Raw genomic sequence first — 23,193 nt, 5'->3', positions numbered from 1 at the left:
AGTACCTGCAGGTTGGGCACATCATGGGCTCATGTGAGTCCCATGACAGGGACAGCATTGGGGACGTGGTTCCCACTGCCATGGTGAAAGCAACATGAGCCCAGCAGGCACCCCACAGAGAGTCCTGACTGAAGAGTTTTCCATCCCTGTAAGGGCTGACAGCGGGCTGCCGGCGGATTCTCCTCCGACCACTAAAAACCATGTGGCTTCTCCTGGCAATCTGCGAAAACCAAAAGACACCTCTGGCTTTGCTCACTAACAAACCGTCACAAATCACAACAATGTCAATGCTCCTGTCTTACTCCCAGGCACCTGAGGAGCTTCAAGGGGCAGGAATTAATTATAAGATAGAGAAAAAATAGTGACTGACAGAGAAATCCAAGGAGAGATGGGAAGCAATGGAAAAGACAGCACGGTCTGGAGAGCAGACTGTCGCTGGCAGAGGCATGTGTACTGGCAGGCCAGGCTTAACTGCAGAAGAAAATGTGACTGCTGCTCACTGGGTACAAATTGATGATTGTTCTGCCAAGCAGTTAATGATCTCCTGAATTCTGCCCTTTGTTCAGCAGTCCATTAAGGCAGCAGAAGATGATGAGCCAAAGAACTTACAGCAGTTCTACTAGGAAACTATAAATAACTTTAACAGTAAAAATAAAATGTGTATTTGTCCCAGCACTTTTTGCCCAAATAATTATTAATCCACTTAAAATGAAAATAGTCAAACATACAATTTTGATGATCTAAAACCGCTGTTACTCATTTCCAAGAGCATAGTGTGCTTGTTGTTAAGAGTACGGAACTTATTATTTTGCCGTTTTCATGAATAACGTAGTGTCAAGCTCTCGTTAGCAATTTTTCATGGTTTTATCCACATTTTTTCTGTCAGTATAAACAATGGCTTGAATACAAGTCGGCGTTTAGAAGTTTTTATCAGTGTGCTGGAAACAGAAGATTGTTGTGTGTTACAATGACAGTGAAACAGGTTGCTTATGTTTGATTTCTGTGTGATGCTCCTAATGATAGTTTATGCTTCACAAATCCAAACGTGCATTGGAAATCAGAATGTATATTTTATTTTTTTATGACTAGGAAACGCACAAATAACTGTTTTGGTTTGAAACATTGGCTCAGTCATGCTTGCGGTTTGATTAATAACAGTGGGAGCATATGGAGTGAAATAGAAATTAGAAAGGATGAAAATGCAGGCAAGCTTTTACTACGGAGTGTTTAGCTAGTCAGTTACCTTCAGTACTCCATCCCAAATGATCTGTAGGTTACTTTTGCCAATAGTAGTTGCTACGTTCTCATAGCAACCGTGCATAGCAAGCCTATTTTTCTGTGTTCATTTTTGTATTTTCTACATCTATGTAACTGTGCTTTTGTGTTAACAAAAATTGCAATTGCATCAACAAAAATACCTGCACTCTTACCCATGGGGTATCCTTAAGCAGTGATCTTTCCCCAGGAAGGACCAGAGGTGGTGGCTGCAAGGAAAACTGAAAAGGAAAGTACTTTACCTGTGCTTTTTAAGCTGGCCAAAAGACTGAAAGGATGTCTAAAGACATGAGGCTGCCATGCTGCGGGTCATGAGTGGGAGAGAAACAACATGGGAGGCGTTGGGGCCTCCAATGAACTGACCCTGCTCCCCTCCTCCTGATAGGAAAACGTGGAGCTCCTTGACATAAACGACCTCCCCGCCTGCAGAGAAACAGCAGCTTCCTAATCCTGCTGAGTCCCAGGTCCTCTGAGCTCACAGCTCAGAGCGAGGCATCGCTGAGCACCAGCAACGTGCAGGGCTGAGCTAGCCAGGAAAAATGAATGTTTTTGTGGTAATAACACTTTAAAAAATGTTGGGTTGTTTAAAACATCAAAAACTTGGAGATTTTTAAAGCCATGCCACATATGGAGATGACAAACCTTAGTCCTCCTATGCACTGAATACAGGCACTACGTGTACGAGTTAATGCCCTTCTGCAGATCCGTTCTGATTTCTGTTACTCTAGGATAAGACATACTGGTTCATATCCAGAAAGAGGGAAAGGCCTAAGATAAATCCTTAATTACTTTATACTCTTTATTGCCTATTCCAAAGTCCAAAGCTTTTTGATTTGGCTTCTCTGTGTTTTGAACTAAGGCCTAGTATCTGGGATAGCCTTTGTATTCAGGATTAAAAATTCAACAACTATTTCTAATATTACCTGTTTTCCTGTGCAAGTCTTATAAATTTGATAGCGAAGGACACCTCCTGTGATGACAGCTTCATGGCAGATGGATCCCACCACCCAAGTGCACCTGTAGAAACGAAGTCCACCTGTGGAAACAAGCACACCTTGATGCTCGTGATGTGCAGCGGGAACAGCAGTAGGGGAAAAAGCTGCCAGCCCTGGCCAAGCTGTCTTCTGCAGCCTCTGGCATGAGGGTGAGGGCTGCTGCTGACCATGCTGCCTTCTCCTGGCCAGTTACTCCAGGGAAGCAGCTTCAGACCCTCAGGCCAGCAGCGCCCACTCAGAGTCACAGGGCGCGGGAGTTTTCATCTGGGAGCACAGTGGGGATGGAAAGGCTGCAGATCACATGAGAAGTCAATGAACAATAAAATTTGCCACCAAAAAGCATTCAGAGTGCAAATGCAATGTGCAAACTCGTTCGCACCTCTTATTTGTTGCTGAGAGCTGATGGAAACAAGCGTCAAGCCCTGTGCTTCGGGGCGCAGCCCAGGCTGGGGCCAGCAGACAGGCAGCGGTGCTGCCACCCGCCTCTGCGCCCACCCCTGCCAGAAGCAGATGCTGTAAAAATCTCCTCTGAGAGAGAAACTTTAATCTTCTGTCTCATCTGCTCCAGCTCTGCCCTGCAGATTACAAAGGGTGGTTTCTCACCAGCCTGCAAAATCAAGAGGTGCATGCAAGGCCCTTGGCTGAAACACCTCTGTATTTTCCATGAGAGCCAGTGGAGCCGCTGCAGGGCTCAGCAAGAGCCGGGTAACCGCTTTATGCCATCCTCAAACCGCTACCAGCGGCCTTTGGTCGGTCCCCAGCTCCTCACCCGCTGTCCCCCAGCTTAATTAGCGCGTGGGTTTTGTCGCAGTATGAATTCAGAAAGCCGTAATGTGGCAGCAGCAGCAGCCAGCCCTCTTGGCTGGCGCGCCGCAGCGCAGCCCTGGGCTGGGCCAGGTGGTCGGCAGGGACAGAAGGACCAAGGGCTGGGAGGCAGCAGCGGTTCAAGAGTGGGCAGGCGAGCAGGCGGGCAGAGGAGGGTGCGGACAGAGGTCGGGGCTAGAAGAAGGAAAGGTAAACGCCTGCACACCAACAGGCCAGGGTGAATTTGGCACTGCATAGGATTAGGTGAGGTGGGTTGCGACCTGTGGTTTCTACGCAAGGTTGAGATGGTTCACCAGCCTGAGGAGTGCCCATGCTAGTAGTGATGGAAAGCCGCTGCCGCCTGACATGCTCCACGGTGTGCATGGCCTGGGATTTTGGTCCCATTTCCCTCAAGCAGGCTGGGCTTGACTGAAGTCAGGCTGAAGACCTCGGATCTCCAGAGAGTATCAACCCGAATGTCAGGTTTGCTAGAAAGCAGGAAAAAAGCAAGCAGGGAACAAGAGGGGAGTTGCAATTAGAAGCTGCGTTGGAAACCACAGGAAGAAGTAAGGCTTTGAAGATGGAGGCTCTGATACCTCTTTTCCAAAGGCTTCATGCAGGCAGTGGTCCATGTTCCCCTTTCCTCCTGGCTGCAGAGGGAGGAGGGATCATGGCACAGTTCCCTCCAGGAACGGGGTCCAGAATAACTACCTGCTGCTGCTGCAACTCCCCAGGCTGCTCTGGACAGCCATGCTAAAGCCCCACAGGTGTGCTGGATTTTGGATTAAAACCACCGCTGAACATTTTCAGGGATCCGCTCACCCTGACTGCCCTCAGTGGTCATACCACTCTGAACTGCTGCATTTATAAGCAGGATGGAGCCCAAATCTTCTCCAAACCGCAGGGCAACAGGGCAAGAGGCAACAGTCACAAGCTACAGCAATGGGAATTGTGACTAGGTATAAACAGGAATCGCTGCTCCAGGAGAACAGCTCAGCGCAGGGGTCCAGAGAGGGCATGGAGTCTCCACCTTGGCTGTGCAAGGTCCTGAGCAACACAGTCTAGTTCTGAGGTTGGCCTTCACTGAGCCACAAGAGGTCCCTTCCAGTCTGTTCTTTAACATGATTTCCAGATAGCTTTAAAACATGAATGTGGATGATAGGTAAAATGTTCATGTGTGCCCTTTTTGTAATAGTCACTGTTGTTGGCTGGGATTCCTGATCATAGACACAACTTGAATTCTTCTTTAACTCTTGGTCTACAGCAGGTATACTTTTGTGAAGCAATGGAGATTTCCTCAGTTTGGGCAAAGAAAAAGCAAAAGTGAAGAAGTCTGATTATATTAAAAAAAAAAAAAAGCAGAACTTCCGGACTTCTGGCGGGTCAGAAGTCCACCCAGATGATGAGGACATGCGATAAGCCAAAACCCTAGTTGGAGAAGTTGCTGAAGTGTAACAGCACTGAAATAGCCACTAGATACCAGGGGAGTAACCTCTGGGTGAGCCTGGAGGTGCTGGGGCTTTCTGTGCCATCTGAGGAACAGAGAGCAGATGCCCCTGGTCACACCTCAGGGTGGGAAGGAGGGCTGGGAAATGTGAGCTCCTGCATCCCAAATCCTTTGGGCTACAACTCCAAAACACAACCCTTGAGTCACTCCAAGATGAATTATGAAAAACATGATGAGTTACTTGCAAGCAATAAGGATGTGCAATACACAGATTACCTGAAAGTAATGTAAAATATGGAGAAATTCCATACAGTCTTACAAAGACTCCTGTGATCAATGGAAACGAGGACGAATATGTCTCAGCCTGTTTACGCCTGTTACGAACCCTCAGGTGCTTTTTGAATTGTAGTGCCACAAGGCTTTTCAGGACAACTAGGGATACTTGTCTGCTCTGGCAATTACAACAGCTTGAGCCGCACAGGCTGCAGTAGAAATCAAGCTCAAACACTCACTGTCAGTTGAGACAGAAGTGAAAACAAAGGGGAAATACAGGAGTTAGCAGCTTCTCTGTCCTCTAACATGAGTTGCCGTGTTGTGTGGCTCTTAGAAGCTTATTTCAAGGACTGGTGCTTAGGGAAGTTGTGGCCTGAAGGTACAAAGCCTGCTTACTGCAAGGAAGGATTTTATTCTTTCACGAAGGCTGCCTGTTTGCTTGTGCAGAGGCACAGTGCCTCGTGGGACTTTGAATGGTGACATTTAAGTTGCCAAAGTGCCCCCTGAACTCACAACAGACCTTAGCTGTGGTTTTTACCACTCCCACCCAACATCATGCAAGCTGGTCAATGAACACAAACATTTTTTCTCAGCTACTGAACCCTTGTACTCATGTATTTCCAGATATACATGTATGCTTACCAACCAAAAGGTACGTATATGTATTCTTAAAAACTGCAAATCGGTATATCCTTAATGCCCCTAGTGAAGAAAAAGGTAGGTCAGAGGGCTGTTAGAAATGGCCAGATGAAAAGGCTGTTCAGACAAGCCCAGATTGGTCCTTTCTCTTGCGTTGTAAAGGACAAGAAAGGAAAGTTCCACCAGACCCTTCACTGAACTCGACTGCAGACTGGGAAGGGTTGTTTAGGTTTTTGATCAGCTACTCTCACAGTCCAAGTAACTCCAATAAATGCTAAAAATAAGGGGCGAATCTCTCTTTCTGCAGAAATGGTAAATACAGGTTGCACAGACTTCTGGCGTCTCCCTGTCTCAAGCAGCTCTTTTAATTAGCTCAAATGAAACCTTAGAAAATTAACATCAGCCTTCGTGTTCCGCAGTTTCTGTGGGTTGCTATTGACCGGAGGTAGAAAACCAAGATGAAGTATGTGTGCCTTGAAGAGGGACCAACCAACCCAGGTGACCTGGCCAACATTCCCTTTTTAAGCACAACAGAGACTATCCTCTATTTGGAACAACCACTTGGATGCCAAAAGTTTTTTCTACATTAAAAGAGTTGATTTCAGGGCCTGTTGCTGTGTAGTCTAATAAATGGCACAGAATGAGTTTGGTATGGTACCTACCTAGGTGGTTCTTCCAAAACTCACACACATGCAACTTCACACAGAAAAGGTCAGCAGGAACAGCCACCTCCACCAGTGAGGACTCCAGGCCTTCAAGTAGCTTTCTGGTGGTCTCAGGTCTCTTCCTCTCATGTCTTAGCATTCTGTAACAGGAGCCCCAAGAACAAACCTTCTGTGACTTCTTGTATTGACCTGTTATTTCTCCATGGCTCTTTTACACAATTAGGCCACTTGTAAAAGGTCTTTTCACCTCTCCTTATTTTCGAGAGGAACTTTGGACCATAAAGCTGCAGTGCTGACCCTCCGCTCAGGGGTGAATCCATCAAATGTGGGTGATGGGCGGTGTCTGAGGCCAATGTGCCATGCTCCAAAGCAGGATTCGTCCCAGTTACTGGCAGTCTACAGTCACTGTTGCCGATTATTAGGGATTGGGATTAGTCTTAGTTATTTCCGCTTCTCATTTGTTCATCTTCTAGACTGCAACAATTCTGCGCAGTCCAAAAGATGCACCTTCTTTCCCTCTTCTTCTGAAGCAACAAACCACAAACTTGATGTTTGCTAAATCTGTCTTTCACATTTGTCATAAGGAATGCTTACATTTCTGCTGTAACAGCATCTTTTCCAAGTCTTTTGTGTTCCTGTGGCAACACGCTGTTGTTGTTTTTAGCAAAAATGAGTTGTGTGGCTCAAGTAGGCCATGATGACTGTAGCCACCTATGCCCTCTTTAAGGCTGAAAATGCCCACTTCTATCTAATGGCTCTGGAAACTGTTTCTTCTCCTGGCACAGTTTCCTGTCCTGTGAAGCCAAGAACATTTCATGCTTGGAGCAGAAGTGAACACAACCCTGGAAATCTGCTTAGAGTCTGCAAAATTGGTCCATTCTGTATGGCCTCTGCTTTTGGTTACTGTAAATGTCTTCATCAGCGGTGTTTCAGGAGCTTTGCTTATTTTTCTTGCAGAGTGCAGCTCTTTGGTTTAATTTCCAAATGATCACTTAGAGTTTTGCCATCTGTCACCTGTACAGGTAGTACAGGACTAAAACCGAAGTTTTAGTCACAGCAGGACACCAGCTAAACAGACAGACTGCAACATCCATTTTATACAGCAACCTCCTCGTCTTAGTTTCCAAAGCAGCAAAGATACTACAAAACCTGGAAGTGTTACTTTAAATTGCAGTCTTTGTTCTGCTTATACACACTGTCCTTTCTTGCCTCTTTGAGATCCATTTCCACCTGCCAATTCCTAATCTCATCATACAACACTGAACAATAATTTGTCTGCTTTTCTGTATTTCTTCTAACTACAAATGGAAACAGTGTAATTTGTCTTACTCGTAAGGTACTTCGGCACCAGGTGATTAAAAAGTGAACGAGAAGAAGTAGATACTGTTACGCCCCATAATCCAGGTTGGTTGAATATCTATTCATGGTAATTCCAACAGTCCCCAAAATAATGTCCTCAGAATAATCTAGGATTTATAAGAATCTAATGATTCCACCTCTCTTCAGAGAGGGAAACACAGCTCAGGTACAGGAACTCAGGTGGAAGCCCAGTTAAGTTTTCCTAATACAAATGCTATAAAACGTATGGACTTTTCCCTTTTTAGTAAAACCATTAGATGTGGTGAAGCTTCTTTGATAAAGTGGCTTCAGCTCATGGAACTCTCGCTATACAATGCAGACTTATCTTTACAACACTGTACTTCAGTGCAAATACAGAGCGCTTCCCAGCTCCTTCCCTGAAAATTTCTCTGCTATTTTTTTGCTGCTCCCCACTAAAAGATGTGGCACCAAAAATAAGTAATTTCAATAAAACTCAGAAAACCATTGTCACGATACCTCAAAGCCAGGGAGCACTGACCTCCAAACCCACTGCGACCTCCAACTTTGGTTGTTAGCAGGTCTAGCTACAACCCAAAAGCAACTAATGTAATGCAGGTAGTATTTGCAGATGACTTGGATATATTCACATTCAGTAATACATGCATGCAGGTTTTATCACGCAGAAGAGTACACAGTCAGTCTTTATCCTGATCCCCAGCTAGAGTGGAAAATTTCCTTCACAGGAGGTTTGCTGAGAGCTAAAAGAGTATTTTTCTTTTTCGAACTATTTGGATGGGAGATAAGTCTCTCTAGGGCTGCAAAGAAGTATCAGCATTTCTAAAGCTAGCCAGGTAAGGTCAAAAACCTGAAACCATAGCATTAAAACTGAGTTAAGCAATTAATTACAAGAAACCTCTAGAGGACAAGGAAGAAAGGGAAGCAATGTTGGCTCTCAGTATAGTCCCATGAAAGAAGCCAGCAAACAAGCAATGCTTTCCCTCTAATCAGGCTCCCTTCTGTAGAGGTACTAACTGGGATATGGGTCCTGCTTAAGAAATTAAATCCTACAAAGACTCTGTAAGCAGCATCCTGTTCACTTTTCAGCTGGATGAGAGAGTGAACCTTTTGGAGCCGACCAAAAGTACAGGCAGAGCAAAAAATTAAACACTCACATATAGAGATAATGACAGCAACTATTTCACTGACCTTTACAGCGTAAGGAAAACCTCATTCTTTCCTTTACAGCTTTACATAATTTCTAGCTGAACAGCACAGGTCAGTTGGGGAGCTGAAAGTGCAGGGTAGCCGTATGGAGGTCTTTTTTCAGTGATGTGCATTAGCCAAACTCTTATTCAGCATGCAGCAATGCCATAGAGAAAGCATTGGAGAGTTACTGGTCTCCCATAATTTTCTAATAATTACTTTTGCCCTCTACCTTTATTGACTAAGTTCTCTGATTCACAATATATTGCAGTAGCTCTATCTTAAAAAAAACCCAAAAAACCAAAAAAAACCCCCACCAAACAAAAAAACCCAGCAAAACCAAACATGTCTGTTAGAAATATTCCACAGCCAAACAAGAATCTCATCCTGCTTCACAAACATTGTAACTACACTTTCAACTTCTTGTAGGGAAGTCAGTACAGCCACAAAATATTTACCACATCTTTGTATTATCCCAATCTCTAACTGAACCTGGATTACCTGTACTCTTTCCATTCTTTTTCACACAACTTTTAATCACTAAAAAAAAAATAATCCAGACCAATGATGATTTATTCATCCTCAACCCTTCAGATACCCTGTTCCACTTGCAAAGGTCTGATATTTAAACTCAATTTTCTACATTTTTAGATAGAGGACTGCTTCTTCCAGTCATTCTGATAAGCCAGGGATTAGGTCAGACGAAACGATTCTCTGTCCCTCTACCAAGGATTTCGACCATGTCCAGGACAACCACTGCACTCAAGATGGCATAGGTAATTCCTGATGTAGTAACACTGTTACTAGGCATGATAATTTAAATGGTTTATACCCAGCTCAGCCCCAAAATGTTCTTCCTGTAACTGTACCCGTTTAATTAAAGGTATTATCTTTCCTCACATACATTTTTATGTACATTACAGTTCATACTGCACATAAAACAGTCAAAATACTACAGCCATCATTTAATTGCCCATATCTTGACAAACTACTTTTTTTAAAATGGATGTCCCACCAGGAATGCTTTTCTTTAGCATGGCATTAGCTGGACTCCATGAACTAGATGTACAACATTCTTTGGCAGATGCTCTGCCCTGAACCCCTTCAAGTTTTTTTATCTCGATACCACTGCACATCATCACTTTGTCTTGCTCTAAGACCGATTCGAAAGGTTCAAGAACATCACAAACCCAGGTAAAATGCCCACCCATACCTCTGTGATACACAGATTAGCGAGGATGGCCACCACCTTCTGCAGTGGCAGCCGAGACTGCTTTCTCCTGTGCTGCACAATCTCGCTATGAACCCCACAGTAGTCTATGCCTTGGATTCCCATGTATAGCTTTCACATGTAGTAAAAATCCATGATGAATGTATCAATCAGCAGCTGCTAGTATCAAGATACACTTGCTGTATGTATCCCAGGGCCTCCATCAGTTCCTATGGGAGGAGTTCCTTTAGCCTCATCTCCAGCTGAACACTGATCAGCTTTTATCAATAAACATCCTTTGCACGTTGAATCCACTGTATATCCTTTATGGAAAAACATGTTTTTCTTCGACCTTGTTCAGCAGTGTTGACTCACTCAGGTTAGCTATTGGAGCTTTCTTTTTAAATAGCAACCACACGTTTTAGAAACGCTGCTAAACCACCACATACATTCCCAGGAAGCAGGTGTCTCTTTCGTTTCAGAGATCCTGATGGGAGTCAGTGTGGAGAAACACTTTGAAAATGAGCTGCTGTATCCAAACAGGAAATTCCCAAGTGGCTGGCAGGCCGCTCCTTTTCTTCTTGACACAATCTCCATGTTTTAATGTTCTGCTGCGGGTCATTTCTGCTCCACAAATTCTAAATTAGCCAGCATTTCCAAACCTTTTCTTTCTTCCAAGTTTGGGGTATCCATGATATCAAGCTGTTAATTGCTTTTGCAGGATGGAGCTGGTAAACATTTTGTACAACAGCTTTCATTACCCATTCAGGCACTTTATAACTTCTGAACCAAAAGAAATTTTTACTTCCAGCTGGATTTTATGACTGCTCCGGATAATTTCCAGGTTCTCCCAAGAAGCCATTACACATTGGTTTAGATTCCTCCCGGCTTGGTTTTAGAGAATTGGGGTAGCTCTGGTTTCTGTAAGGACTTGACCAACAAACATGAGCAACTTGCAATACCTCTCTACTAGAGAGCATACCCCTTACCTCTGACAATAGTGCTGACAAGGGGCTAAGCAGCAGCTGATTTGAAGGGTTTTAAGCACTCCCCACTGAGAAATATTTCTCATGCAGTCAAGTGTGGTACCATTTATTTATTTGCTCTACATGACTCTCACTACTGCCCAACCATGGTGCATGAGGAGCTATTGAATCTCCACCACTGCCATGAACACCCACAAGGAAAACCTCCAAGACTCCCTCCCAGCTTCTCCCTCTGCTGCGTGACACCACTCTGAAGAACCAGAAGTATCAAAATCAGCAGTTTCAGCACATGGTCTTCTGCTGTCATAGTACTATAAAGCTGAATCTTCACCAACGTAAATCAATGCAGTAACAGTTAACTTTTTTTTTTTTTTTTTTCCAGAACAGGTAGAATAGAACAGACACTAGGGAAAAAAAAAACACAATTTTTATTCAGTTGAAAAGAAGTAATTTACTCAATCACATTAACTATGCTAAAAATGATTTTTTTTCTGACTACACCAGCAGTTAAATATTTTCAGCACCAATTCAGGACACATTAGTGACATTTAACACAACAGGTCTATTTTTTAATGTAGAAGGACATACTAACTTCAGTAGCTGCTACTGGGAAAGGAATAAGCAGAAGACTGCCCTTTCTTTCCAAATACTTATGAGTGAGAGTAGCAACTTCTGGAAATAAATAACTGCCAAATTATCTCCCAAATCTTTAAATCGCTCTTTTAAAAATAGAGTTAAAATAGATATCTTAATATGAGCTATCATAGATTTTTTTATGTGCTGAATACTCCAAAATGCGAGTAGTTGAGCAAGCATCCAGTACATAACTTTTTAAAATAGTTCTTCCCTCCCCACAATATGAATCCCATTTTTTTATCCAAGTCATGCTGGTTAGATCCCTATCTCTAGTGACTTCCCAGTAAACACCAAGCTGTTTGATATCACTAGGATATGCTACCTCCTATGAGTGAAAGAAGTCAGTGACCTGGTGAAATACCACCAACTCACACGAACAGAAAATTCATCCAGTCATTCGCTCTTTATCTCTGAACACCAAACAAATTCAAAGCTTTAATTTTTAAAAGCTTTTGTGGTCTTCCTCTTGTCGGGCCAGTTCAGAAGGTCATCACTGAAGGCAGAACTGATGAAGGCAAAGAAACCAAAAAGCAGCAGATAGTACTGTCTCTCTGTCCTTTTAAACAAATCAAGTTCGCACAAAACAAAAGGAGACAAGGTTAAAATGAAGTTTATTAGTTTTTTTTGGTTTTTTTTAAGCTTTTTTTTATATAAAACTGTTTGTGAAACAGCTATTTTATTCCCATGGCAGAGTGACCCCTGAAAGATGCACTAACCCCTTTCTTAAGGCCTTAACAAGAAAAAATTATGATTTTTTTGTTGTTCCTTAAACCCAAATGTTTTAAAATTACATAATTTACAAAAAACCTCACCCCAAATAACCATATAGTGTAGGCTGTTACACTGACATTCCCTCTTCCTTCCTTAGGAAAAGCAAAACATAAAATAAAAAAAAGGGCCAAGTGGATCTTCCTGATCAGTTTGAAGATACATTGACTCCACCAACATTCAGACTTCCTTTCCAGTTCCCCAATCTGGCAGGTAAACCACATCACCTTCTCACCTGCCTTCAAAACTGAAGGCAGCTTCTTGGAATGATTTGGGGGTGCATGTTGTTGCCACAAAGGGCAGAGACTCCCTTCCCCCGCATGGTACAGATGTTCCCACACAAACAAGGTGTACGGTACCTAGCAAGCAGCAGCTATCTCTTACTTCATGAGTCTCATGACCTAAGAGTCTTCAGATGTTTTTCAAGCTTCCACTATTAATATATAGTGTTTCTCAAAAATGATAACCTCCCTACCCCGCGATACACAAGTACTGACACCCCATCGCCTGCAACCATCCAAGCCTTCCTCCCACACCCCGCAAACAATTTATCATGATTTTATTTGCCTTTTAAAATTGAACGTCTTGGATGTTGTGAAAAAGAAAGCAAGAGGAAGGGAGACAAGTCCTGTTTGGAGTACTCCCAGTTTTGCTACTCTTTCCCACAAAATGTTAGGCTCCATGAGCCTTGCTTTGACTTTGGATTTAATATTTACTTTAGCTAGTTTTCCTTTTTTTTTAATTTATATGGGTTTCTGTTAATTTTAATCAAAAGCATCAAAAGGGATATAGCGCACCTTTCATTTAAAACAAAGTCTTTCAAGACTAAAAAATAGATCTTTATATATATATATATTTATCCCTCCCTCTTTAATTCCCCCCACCTGTTTCCTTTTACCCCCTCCCCTTCCCACTGTCACTATGGAGATTGTGTCCATGGAAACAGCTGGTTCAGACTCCTTGGTCAGATTCTGTGATGTCATCAGTCTTGAGTGTGATGTAAGAATTTATGAAGGAAGTGCTGGCATTGGCAGGCACGTCGAGAGGGGGCATGGCTGCACAGTGGGAGAGATTCCATTCAGTCACGAATGTCCACCGCTTTTTATCTCAACAGCCTAACCTGGAAAACAAAGTGAAACAGTAATATTGGAATGGCTGCTTCCCTCTGTCTGCCAACACGCACCCCCAGCTTCGGAAAAACCCACTCAGCAGCCTACCACAACAGTAACACCAAGAGCTCTTTAGTTTTGTGGACTAAAAACGGATGGAAGCACAACAGTAAGTAGTTCATAAAAGCAAATCCATGTGATAACAAGTATTAGTTTAAACACCAGCAGAAAATGAAATAAGCCCAGCTACGGAAGACGTCCAGGATGACAGGACGATCTGCGCCACGACAACGGCACAGTAGTCTTACAGAACAGCTACCTCGAGCAGCCAGAAAGGAGGTTGTTTGCCTCATGTTTGCTCCTCATCTTGACCATGAAAACAGGGAACAGGGGGGCCAAGCACGTTCAAATGCTATGACAGCTTCTGGGATGCCACACTGTGCCTCAGGGACTGGACCCAAGTATTTTCATACAGGTCACCATGCTACCATCCGACAGTAGTTTTCAGTGAGTATGTAGCAGATAGCGAAACCGGTACCAAAATTATAGGAGTCCAGATGCAGGAATGAAATTTGGGAAATGGCTAGATTTCACAAGTTAAAGGTAAAGCTGCAGTTAAACTGACTGGAGGTTGGACAGTATTTCTTTCTGTTGCTTTTTTGCTCTAATTGCAGCGGCGACACTTCATGGAAGGACTAAGCTTGTGGTGCCTTTCTAGACAACTGTGGAAATGTCCAAGTGCTTGGCACAGTCATTCTCCCTGTCCAGAAATTCTCTGAGGCAAGAAAATTAACTTCAGAAGTTTGCCAAGTTGGTGGAGGCTCCATTCAAAAGAAAAACTGCAGACAAAGTTAAAATTTCATTTCTCTAAGCCACGGTTCTCATTCTTAATCTGCACAGCTGAGAAAGCAAAGCTTCAAATAATATGTTCCTTTCTTCCCTTCTCCTGTAACACAAGTGAGCCCAGAAGCAATTTGTTTGTTTAGTAAGGTAGGTTACTTCGATATAACTTAGATAGATCCCTCCCCACCAGCTAGTGAGCTGGGGAAAAGGAAAAAAAAGCTTGCAACATTAAGTGACACATATGGAAAGCAGTTAACGGCATTAGAGGTGTGCCTGGGAACGAAGTAAAACCCATGTTCATTCATAGCTGGCAATTAAACTCCAGGAACCCTAACTAAGTGTGATACAGAAGTCAATGCTTTTCTGATTATCAGCACACCAATTAGATTACATCCCAGCAAGCCCACCTCTTGGCTGCAAATATCCCCTCATACAGCGGTGCCAGGCTAAAAGTGAATTAAGAGTCAGGCGAGTACATATGAAAAACAGACAGGTAAGCCATGGAACTACAGCTAAAGAGGTAAGGAGGGAGGTTCCTAGAGAGTTCAGGCAGCTGACCTTTGTGATACTCACTACTGTGCAACTGTGAGCCCTTGCTGAAGGGGTGTCAAGGCTGTGTTGCTGTCTCTGGCTCCTGTACAACTGCAGTTTGCCCATACCTGGAATCGGTCCAGAGCATTAGGCACTGCCTCAGGGAAGAAACAGGCTCACCGCCCAGAGAGAGTCCTTCCCCATTCCTGGACAAGATCCAGAGCACCAGACTCACTCTCTCAGTCACTCTCCAGATCTGGATTAGATCCAAATGTTCTAGAGGCAACTGGCTCAGGGAGAGAGAAGCAACAGAGACAGAATACACTGACTTGCCTGGATGTTATCCAACATGCATGATTTTTCTTAACTTGCTGGGCCTAGGAGTGAACCAAGACTAAAACAGCCCAACATAACAGCTGAGTGCCCATTCTATCTTACACTAAGGCCAGCAGAAGGGCAGCTCCTGTACTACCAGCACTGCTACAGAATTCCTCTAAACTTCTTTAATTACCACAGTAATGCAGCAATATTTTTTTTTTTAATTTTTAAAAAAATAATTTTATCTTTTGTATTTGCATGGTTTTTTATTTTGGGATTCAAGGTCATGTTGGAGAACTTAATCTTTAAGACATTCTCAGCAACAAAAGGGGGAGGCTAAATAGGACCTTCAGAGAAGAACTACTTGAGGCAGAAGTGGATTTGGAAAGAAATGATGCCTTAGAGAGATGTCTAGAGCACACAGTGAACACAGTGCAGAGATTCCGCAACCTGTAATGTCTTAAGCCAATACATTCCTATGATACACGAAAAGAAGAGTTAGCAAGGGACAATAATGCAGGAAACAAAGCTGTGTAAAGGTCTCTGGGACACAGTAAGGTTCACCAGCGCCTTAAAAGAAATGGCCCAAAAAATCATCACTGAGAAAAGACTTCTCTAGTGTTAAACACTTGTAACAAATGCCCTGTCTGTGAGACTATTGTCTTGTTTTAACATTATGAACTATACTGCCTTTTACACTTTAAGGAAAAGAGAAAAGCTTAAAAGAATCCCAGTGACCTTTACCATGGAAGGAAAAAGTTACTCAAATAATGAACTTTAAATATTGTTCACATAGTAACTGTTTTAACACCAAAGCCAAGAAAGAATGCTGTTAAAAATGAAAAAGCACAGAACACAGCAGAGCTAAACCAAGTCAGCAGTCAGTCCACAAAGTGTTTATATGAAACACTACCTGCCTTCTGCTACTGCACTAAAAAACAGAATTCTCTGATTAATCTCTCATCCTTCACAGAAAACACCATTAAAAGCACTTCACAATTACTTAACTCAAGAAACAGGTAAGATTTTTGGGTAAGGGAGATGCCTGGGAAGCAAGGAACAGCAGTGAGGGAAGCAGATTGTTATAATCAGCTCAGAGAACAGACATCAAAGAGCAACTTCAACAGCATGACTGCAAGGAAAAGTGAAGCAACTAGCTTGAGTAAGAAACGCAACCGAGCAGTGAAACTAAACTCTTATTTCATTTAGACCTCCCTGTTGCGAACAACTGGCAGTGCACTTGTGGTAATGAAACAAGAAATCCCAACCTCATCCTACTCCCCGGGTGCTAACTCCCACGTCTGTGCTACTCCCTCCTTGTGCCAGGATATTTACCCAGCCACACAGTGAACCAGACTAGGAAAATGACCCAACTCAGATGCTAACATGACAAAATGTAGTTTCAGACAAACTGAATTCCCCATCAAGTTCATACATGGCTATATAAATGCTGGGACTAGACAAAGGAGGACGTAGGAAGGAAGAGTAGCAGGGGAGTTGGGGCACGAGAGCACAACTGCTGACTGAAGCTGACTTATGGCAACTACAGCTCACCCTGGATCCAGAGCGAGACGAAGGGTCCGAAGTAAACATTACAAACTTATGAAATTGTGGCCACGTGTGGATATAGTTCCACCTTCTATCACTCATGTCTGTTTGCAAAATAGAGGAAAATGCTGGTCTGAAAGGAATTTAATGAGTCCTGATAAGATTAATTTACTTATCCCTGTACTTACATTTCCAGAAAAAAGGGAATCAAGATTACAATAATCTTGAACTCATCAGTATTATTAATTCTTCCTTACATACAAAATTTAAGAGACTTTGATAAATTTATTTATTTATACGGAAGCTTACAATTAACTACTCTGAGACTTACGGAAAAAAACTTTCAGATCCTTATGGACATGATCATGGCAATATGAAAGGAGATTTCTGGCACTGGTTTAGCTGGGAGAGTAATCAGGCAGTTGTAACAGCTAACAAGCTTTGCCTCTCACCGCTAAACAGAAGGAACTGCTGCGGAAATACAAAAAAAGTGAAGTCACTAGCCTGAACAGAATGGTAGGAGGGAAAAAAAAAGAAACAGTTATTACAAATTTTCTGAATATACAGCAGATCACCTTGATTTCGCATAGAAATGGGGAAGGCACTGAAGGTAAGGAGCCACAGAAGACAGCAGGTGGAAACTGGAAACTCTCCCCAACTCACCTGTGCTTGCTTTTATTTCCATTCCCAGGAGTACACTTCCCCCCTCACCCCCGCTCCGACTGCTCTGTGCTGAGGCTGCCTTTCACCATCTTGTTCTGCAAGGAGGGAAGAGAGCAAGGAACGAGGGGCTGACAAACCAGCAAGCCAAAAGGAGGAGGAAAAAGAAAACGAGGGAGAAAAGGAAGACAGGGGTAGGGAAAATGAACATACAGAAAGTGAGAGAGAGAAAGAGAAGTCAGTATTGGAACCAGACATAGATTTTTCAGACAGAGTTTTCCCTGTGACAAAAGCAGGCAATTCCGCAGAAGTAAAAGAGTTTGGGATATGAAAGCCTGGTTAATTTTAAGAAACACAGAATTTAACACAAAAAGGTAGAACAAGCTGAGAAACACCACTTAAAATTGCCCCACAGATGGCTTAAGATAATCTAAGACTGCAGTGCCACCAAAAGGTGAGGTAACCCATCCCCATTATATCCTCCTCAGCACCTCGGCATCCTCATCAGTTCTGTTGCAACAGCACTTGCTGCGATGCACACACAGAGCTAGTTGGATTTGTGAGAGGCGGCTAACCCTTCAAAATATGGTTAGTTTTCAGACAGTGTTTTCCATGTGATAAAAGCTGCTATTTTGCAAAAGTAGCACATTCAGGACATGGATGGTTGAAGCATCAATGCTGACAGAAGGAAATGGGAAAGCTCACTGGGGAGCACAGGGAAAGGCAGGACCAGTCCCTCTGGATTTAGCTTGCTTATGCCTGAAGTGTCAAGCACAGTTAATGAGGCAAGAAGCACCTTTGCTCTCCAGGAGCCACTTATTATGATGAGGTGTTTTTACCGATGTGAGGCATGGACTGAAAAAGGGTAAGAGGCACTATACTGGGGGACTTACTCAGTGTTAGAGGATTTGTAAAGTTAGTTCTTCCACCCATTAACTACAGAACAGAAGAATGAGGTATCAGGCAGCTACTAATGTTAAACTGGTGTTACCTAAAAGCATAGTTTTAAATGGCCTAATCTAAAGTCTTTCTTCCTCTCAATTGCTCATGTTCATATCATGCAAAAAATTGACACAATTTGGTCTCCAGTCATCCTACAGCAATGGATTTCAAGCTTCCTGTTCCTGCCTCACAACTGGCTGGAACTCCCCTTTCCAGCCACTACAATGGAAGGAGCAGGGTGATCCTATATTCTGCCCTGCAGAAGGATTTGGAACAAACCAGTAATGACCAGTGAACCACAGGGAAAGGGCAGAGTCACAGCCAGGCAAAGAAAACTCTGCTTGACTTGAAACAAATGATTCATGTCTTTACTAAGCAAAAGCCAAACTTCAGTGTCAAAGAAAGGCTGCTGGTGTTGAATTTCTATTTTCGACGCAACACAGAAAATTATCTGCAGTGGGATAGTTTTGAATAAAATTCAAAATTTTATTGCCTCATGAAGTACCTTTATCAACTTAATTGGCAGTTTTCCCCCTCCCGCCCCCCCAAGATTACTTTAGAAACCAATCTGCCTGCTCAGTATCTTCTCTGGAAGGCTGGATTCTGTAAAATGTTTGTTTCCTTTCACGGTTTGAGCACCATCACTGCAAGTACTCATATACAGCAGCAGTGACCGAAGCCAGCTACGAAAAGTTTTAACATTTTGTCTCCCTGTAATACTTCAGGCAATGGGCAGCAAAAATAAAACAGCCTTCAAAAAACATAACATTCCTATTCTCTTTAGTCAAGTATCCGAAGTTGGGCAGAAGGTGGCACTTAGGTAGCTGCATTCCACAGTAAGAGGAGCTCATCCTTCCTGTTTTTCTTTGGCAAGATCTGCAGGTTCATGTAGCATTAACGCATCAATTTAAGCTTGCTGTACATTTTCAACATTATTATACAATTGTGCAGAATAATTTATTTTCTTTTATATGATGAAAAGTAGGCCATTTCTGGATAACAGCCTGAATGTCCCCAGAATCTTCCAGCACATTTTAAATACATGTGTATAAATACATCACATTGTGGTAGAACATCCAGAAAGGAACGTAAGACTAATTCCTGTATGTTTACAAAAGACAGATTAAGGATAATCTGTGAAGACAAAAGACCACCAGATGTCAGTCTAATTCTAGGCAGAGAAGAGATCTGCAGACAAGGACTAAATGGAGACTAATCCCTGCTAGAAAGCAACACAGTTCTTCCCTATTATAATTTATTTTCCAGCATATGCCATCCACACTCTTGCATAATTCATGTCGTATCCAAATGGCCAAAAGAATAGCCATTTTTCTGGATACTTCCGAGCATTGAAAACTGGTAGACTGGTATCCACAGCCGCCCAGAGATGCATCCTCCCTTTTGGGCTAGGAGAGATATTCCCAGCACTGTATCACATTGCTTATATGTACAAAAGAGTATGTTCTGTCTGCCTTGTCTCCTCATTCCATATGGACAGAGCAACAGCAGTCCAGCTGTTAGCACCAGTGTGTTTGCAGGCTCCAAGGACATTCAGTTAAGGATGCCCAAACCCTAGGCAGAACCAGCATGCTGAATCCATCACCAAAAACTGAAAATGATGACAGGTCTTCTGAAGAGTCAAAGATCTACAGAACAACAAAACATATATGGAAGGCTGAGTGGTAGGACTCAGTCTAGTTACTACCACTAAACTAGAACAAGGCGTTTCAGGTTCATCACTACATCGATTCATGACATAGTCTAAATGTTTCCAAAACCTGGTTGAAACTTTTCCGTGAGCCATTTTTCTTCTTCCTTGCATCCTCAGTAAATCCAAGGAGAAAAACCACTGTCAGTTTCAATGTAGCCGTCAAACAGAAACAGCGAGCAATGTACCGATTCTATCACAGAAGACAGGAAATGAAGCTGTGCTTTCTAAAGAGTCATCAAGGATCCAAAGAACAACTGAACAGATAGGGCAAAAACTTATTTTATCTTCTTAAACTCTCTGTATTCTTCTCAAGTCGATGTTTGCCCCCAGAATATACCACAAGCACACATCACAGAAGAGTTCATCTAAAAGCATCTCTGACTACAGATGTTATGCAGTTATAAAATTACTACTCCAAATTTAGATACCAGAAGAGGGCAGCAAAAATCAGGTCTAATCCAGGAGAGGATTCTTACCTTGTGCTTGGGGCACCTCACTGAGAAATTCTCTTCGTTTAGTAAACAATCTAGAGGAGAAGACAGCAATTTATTACTTTTTTAATAAAAAACAACTTGAATAATACATCATGTGTTAATCTTGCCTCACAGGTATGTATTTTTCATTCAAAGATCTCTTATAGGAATACTATCTTATTAGCAGGTTCATCCCTGCCACCCCCAAAATTTTAGCAAGGAAAATTACTAAACACCCCAAGTGACAATGTTGCCTGGATTACCAAGCCAAGTCCAAGCATGCCCAGTCTCCCCGATCCTCTGCATAGAGTTAAGAATCACAACAGCAAGTCTACAAATCCTATATTCCAACCCTCTTCAGCTATTCCAGCCTTCCTTGCTACATCACGAGCAAGATGGATGCATTCATCCAATCTGAACAGACGATCTCTGCTTTATACTCCATAGGAAAATCACTGCCTTTCATCCTTACCCCAAGGCCCTGCCAACATCAGGGGGAGAAGGGATTGTGTGTCTCTAGGTATGGGTGTATATGACAGTTTATTTGCAATCCCAAATCCTGGTTATCAGTTTACACTTTGACACTATGTCTGGTAGTCAGGTCACTCAGGCCGCTCTTGGATCTGCTTCCATGATTCGTATATGTGAAGGTTCTATGATCTAAGAAATAGTTTAATTAATGATTTAAACCTATTACAGAAAGTGGGGCACCTATGTAAAACTGCTCATTTAGGAACAAATTAAGCAATACTGCCATCTGAAGAGCATTTATTTAGTGGCACTGCCAGTGTAAGTGTTGCTTCCCCTCTCACCCTCCCCTCCCAGACGACACCTCTAAGGGACGCTGAGTTGGCAGCTCCCAGAACTTCAGCCCTATGCCCACACCAGAAGCACCACTGGCTGGCTCTCTGCTTTCCATTTGTGCTTTCCGGATACCCTGTAGTTCACCCTCACAGCCAAGTGAAAAAGCAGCACTCTCCCAAAAGAATTCAGCTGCCTTCCCTTGGCACCCTGAACTGCAGGGTCACCTCTCAACCTGCCCAAACTTCTGACATTGTTCTTTCCAATTGCCTAATGCACCGAAGGCAGGCTGACCGAGCACCATCACCACCTCAGTAGGTCCAAGCACACCTCAGTGTGACTGAGACCGTGAGAATTCAGCAAGGTGCTTATGACCTCCTGTCTACTCCAACCTACCCAAATAGCTAGCAAGTAAAGAAGCACAATGGTAAATAAAATGTGCTAATTTAAAATGCTCGTAAGTATGTAGCATAATCAGTGCTACCTGCTGTTTCAATCTGCTGGAAGAGTTTAGCAGACAGCAGGAGACTGCAACTAAAGCTTGAGGGAAAAGCTTTCTAGACACCCAAGCTTTGGCAGAGCATCCCTCTGCTATGAAATGCTTATGTTTCAACATGAATGCCTCTGGCCTGAATCAAAGGGAACAGCATGTAATAGGCTAAGTTACTTGAGAGATTTTAGCAAAGGGGAGTAAAATCCTTAATCCTGCCACAGATAACAATTTCAAATGTGGTATTAGCAAGTAACAGGAAATAAATAAAATGTTGTCTCATTGTAAGAGCAGGAATTGTACATTTAGACTACAGCATGAATTATCACTGCATAATATAGCAATCATCAAAATATACAGAGCAATCATCAAAAACATACACAGTATGTTAGAACAGGATGGAATTTTCTTCTTTCTTGGAAACCCAACATCGGTAATGAATGCACTTCTCTAGCTAGTACATCAGAAAGGAAGATCGTACGAAGAACAGGAAGAACTGTCAGAAACCTCGTACCTCATGCCTGATCTGGACATGGTGCTCAATTTCTTACTAAGTTTGGCATTTCTGTTGCAAGTACTAATAGCAGATCCAATTAATAGCCATATTTCTGTTTCTCTTAAGGGACAACTATGAAAAATTTCATCAGTTCACTGTAGAAAATCAGCTGAATACAGTAAGACAAAACTTGTTCATCATTACAAAGCTGGCCTGGATTTCAGTTAGCATTTCCAAGTATTTTATATCACGGATTACAATTCATCATGAAGTCACCAGATACATAGCTATCACCAGTTCATTGCGGCAGAAAGGGAAAAAGAACCGAGAGCTGTCCTTGTTTGTACAGATTTTTCTCCATAAAGTAGTCAGGGAAAACCTAAAACATTTTTAACAGAAGCAATTATTCTTCTGTAAGCTTCACACTTTGTCTCACCCTCTGTGTTCTGGTTGTTACTCATCTTTAACAATACTTGTGAAGACACAGAATTTCTGTTCTCTGAAAAATTTGTTCTATTTTGCTGCTAGTCTTTTCCTAATTTACAGTAAAAAATCTTTCATATGAGAAACTGCCCACAATACATGTTGGGGGGGGGGGTAAGTGTGCTGCAACAATCAGGATCTGACTCCAAGTGGGTAGAAACAAGCAGAGGGAGAGGATAAAAAAATTTCAGAAAACAAAGATCCTGTTTCCATGGAGATGTCCCTAGGACTAAGTTATCTTGAGGCATCAGAGGCTCTTCATAAATTTGGACAGATGCAAGCCAAACACAGACAATGTTAACCACAGTCATTTCCATATAAAAATTACTTAAGTGGCACTGCTGATCCCGATTTTTATGCAAACGGCTAAAAGGAGTTCAGCTCTCTTGCACCCTGTATCGCTGAAGATTACTTTCTATGAACGAGATCTAAAGGAAGGCTGAATTAGGCTATATAAAAGCATCCATATGTACTAACTGGCAGCTTATGAAGCCACGTGCCTTGCATAGCAGCCAATTAGCCACAGTGGTGCAAAACCTGGCTCCTCACCAGGGTGGGATTGGAAAC

At 42.7% G+C, this 23,193-nt stretch overlaps 1 protein-coding gene across 1 annotated transcript in view; it reads right to left on the bottom strand.

The window, feature by feature from the left end:
• Positions 1–13,118: 13,118 nt before the first annotated feature.
• The window catches only part of TCF20 (transcription factor 20), a 129,657-nt gene continuing 119,582 nt past the window's right edge, over positions 13,119–23,193 (bottom strand). The window contains exons 5-7 of the mRNA XM_059816898.1: positions 20,360–20,409; positions 17,234–17,361; positions 13,119–13,341 (exon numbers count right to left, since the gene is read on the bottom strand). Coding sequence (XP_059672881.1) covers positions 17,278–17,361; positions 20,360–20,409 — 134 coding nt within the window. The 3' untranslated portion in view covers positions 13,119–13,341; positions 17,234–17,277. The remainder of the gene's footprint in view (positions 13,342–17,233; positions 17,362–20,359; positions 20,410–23,193) is intronic.

The sequence above is a fragment of the Gavia stellata genome, chromosome 4 (genome assembly GCF_030936135.1).
Source record: "Gavia stellata isolate bGavSte3 chromosome 4, bGavSte3.hap2, whole genome shotgun sequence".
Lineage (NCBI taxonomy): Eukaryota > Metazoa > Chordata > Aves > Gaviiformes > Gaviidae > Gavia > Gavia stellata.
The sequence above is the reverse complement of the archived record's forward strand: the minus strand, read 5'-3'. Positions and strand labels throughout refer to the sequence as shown.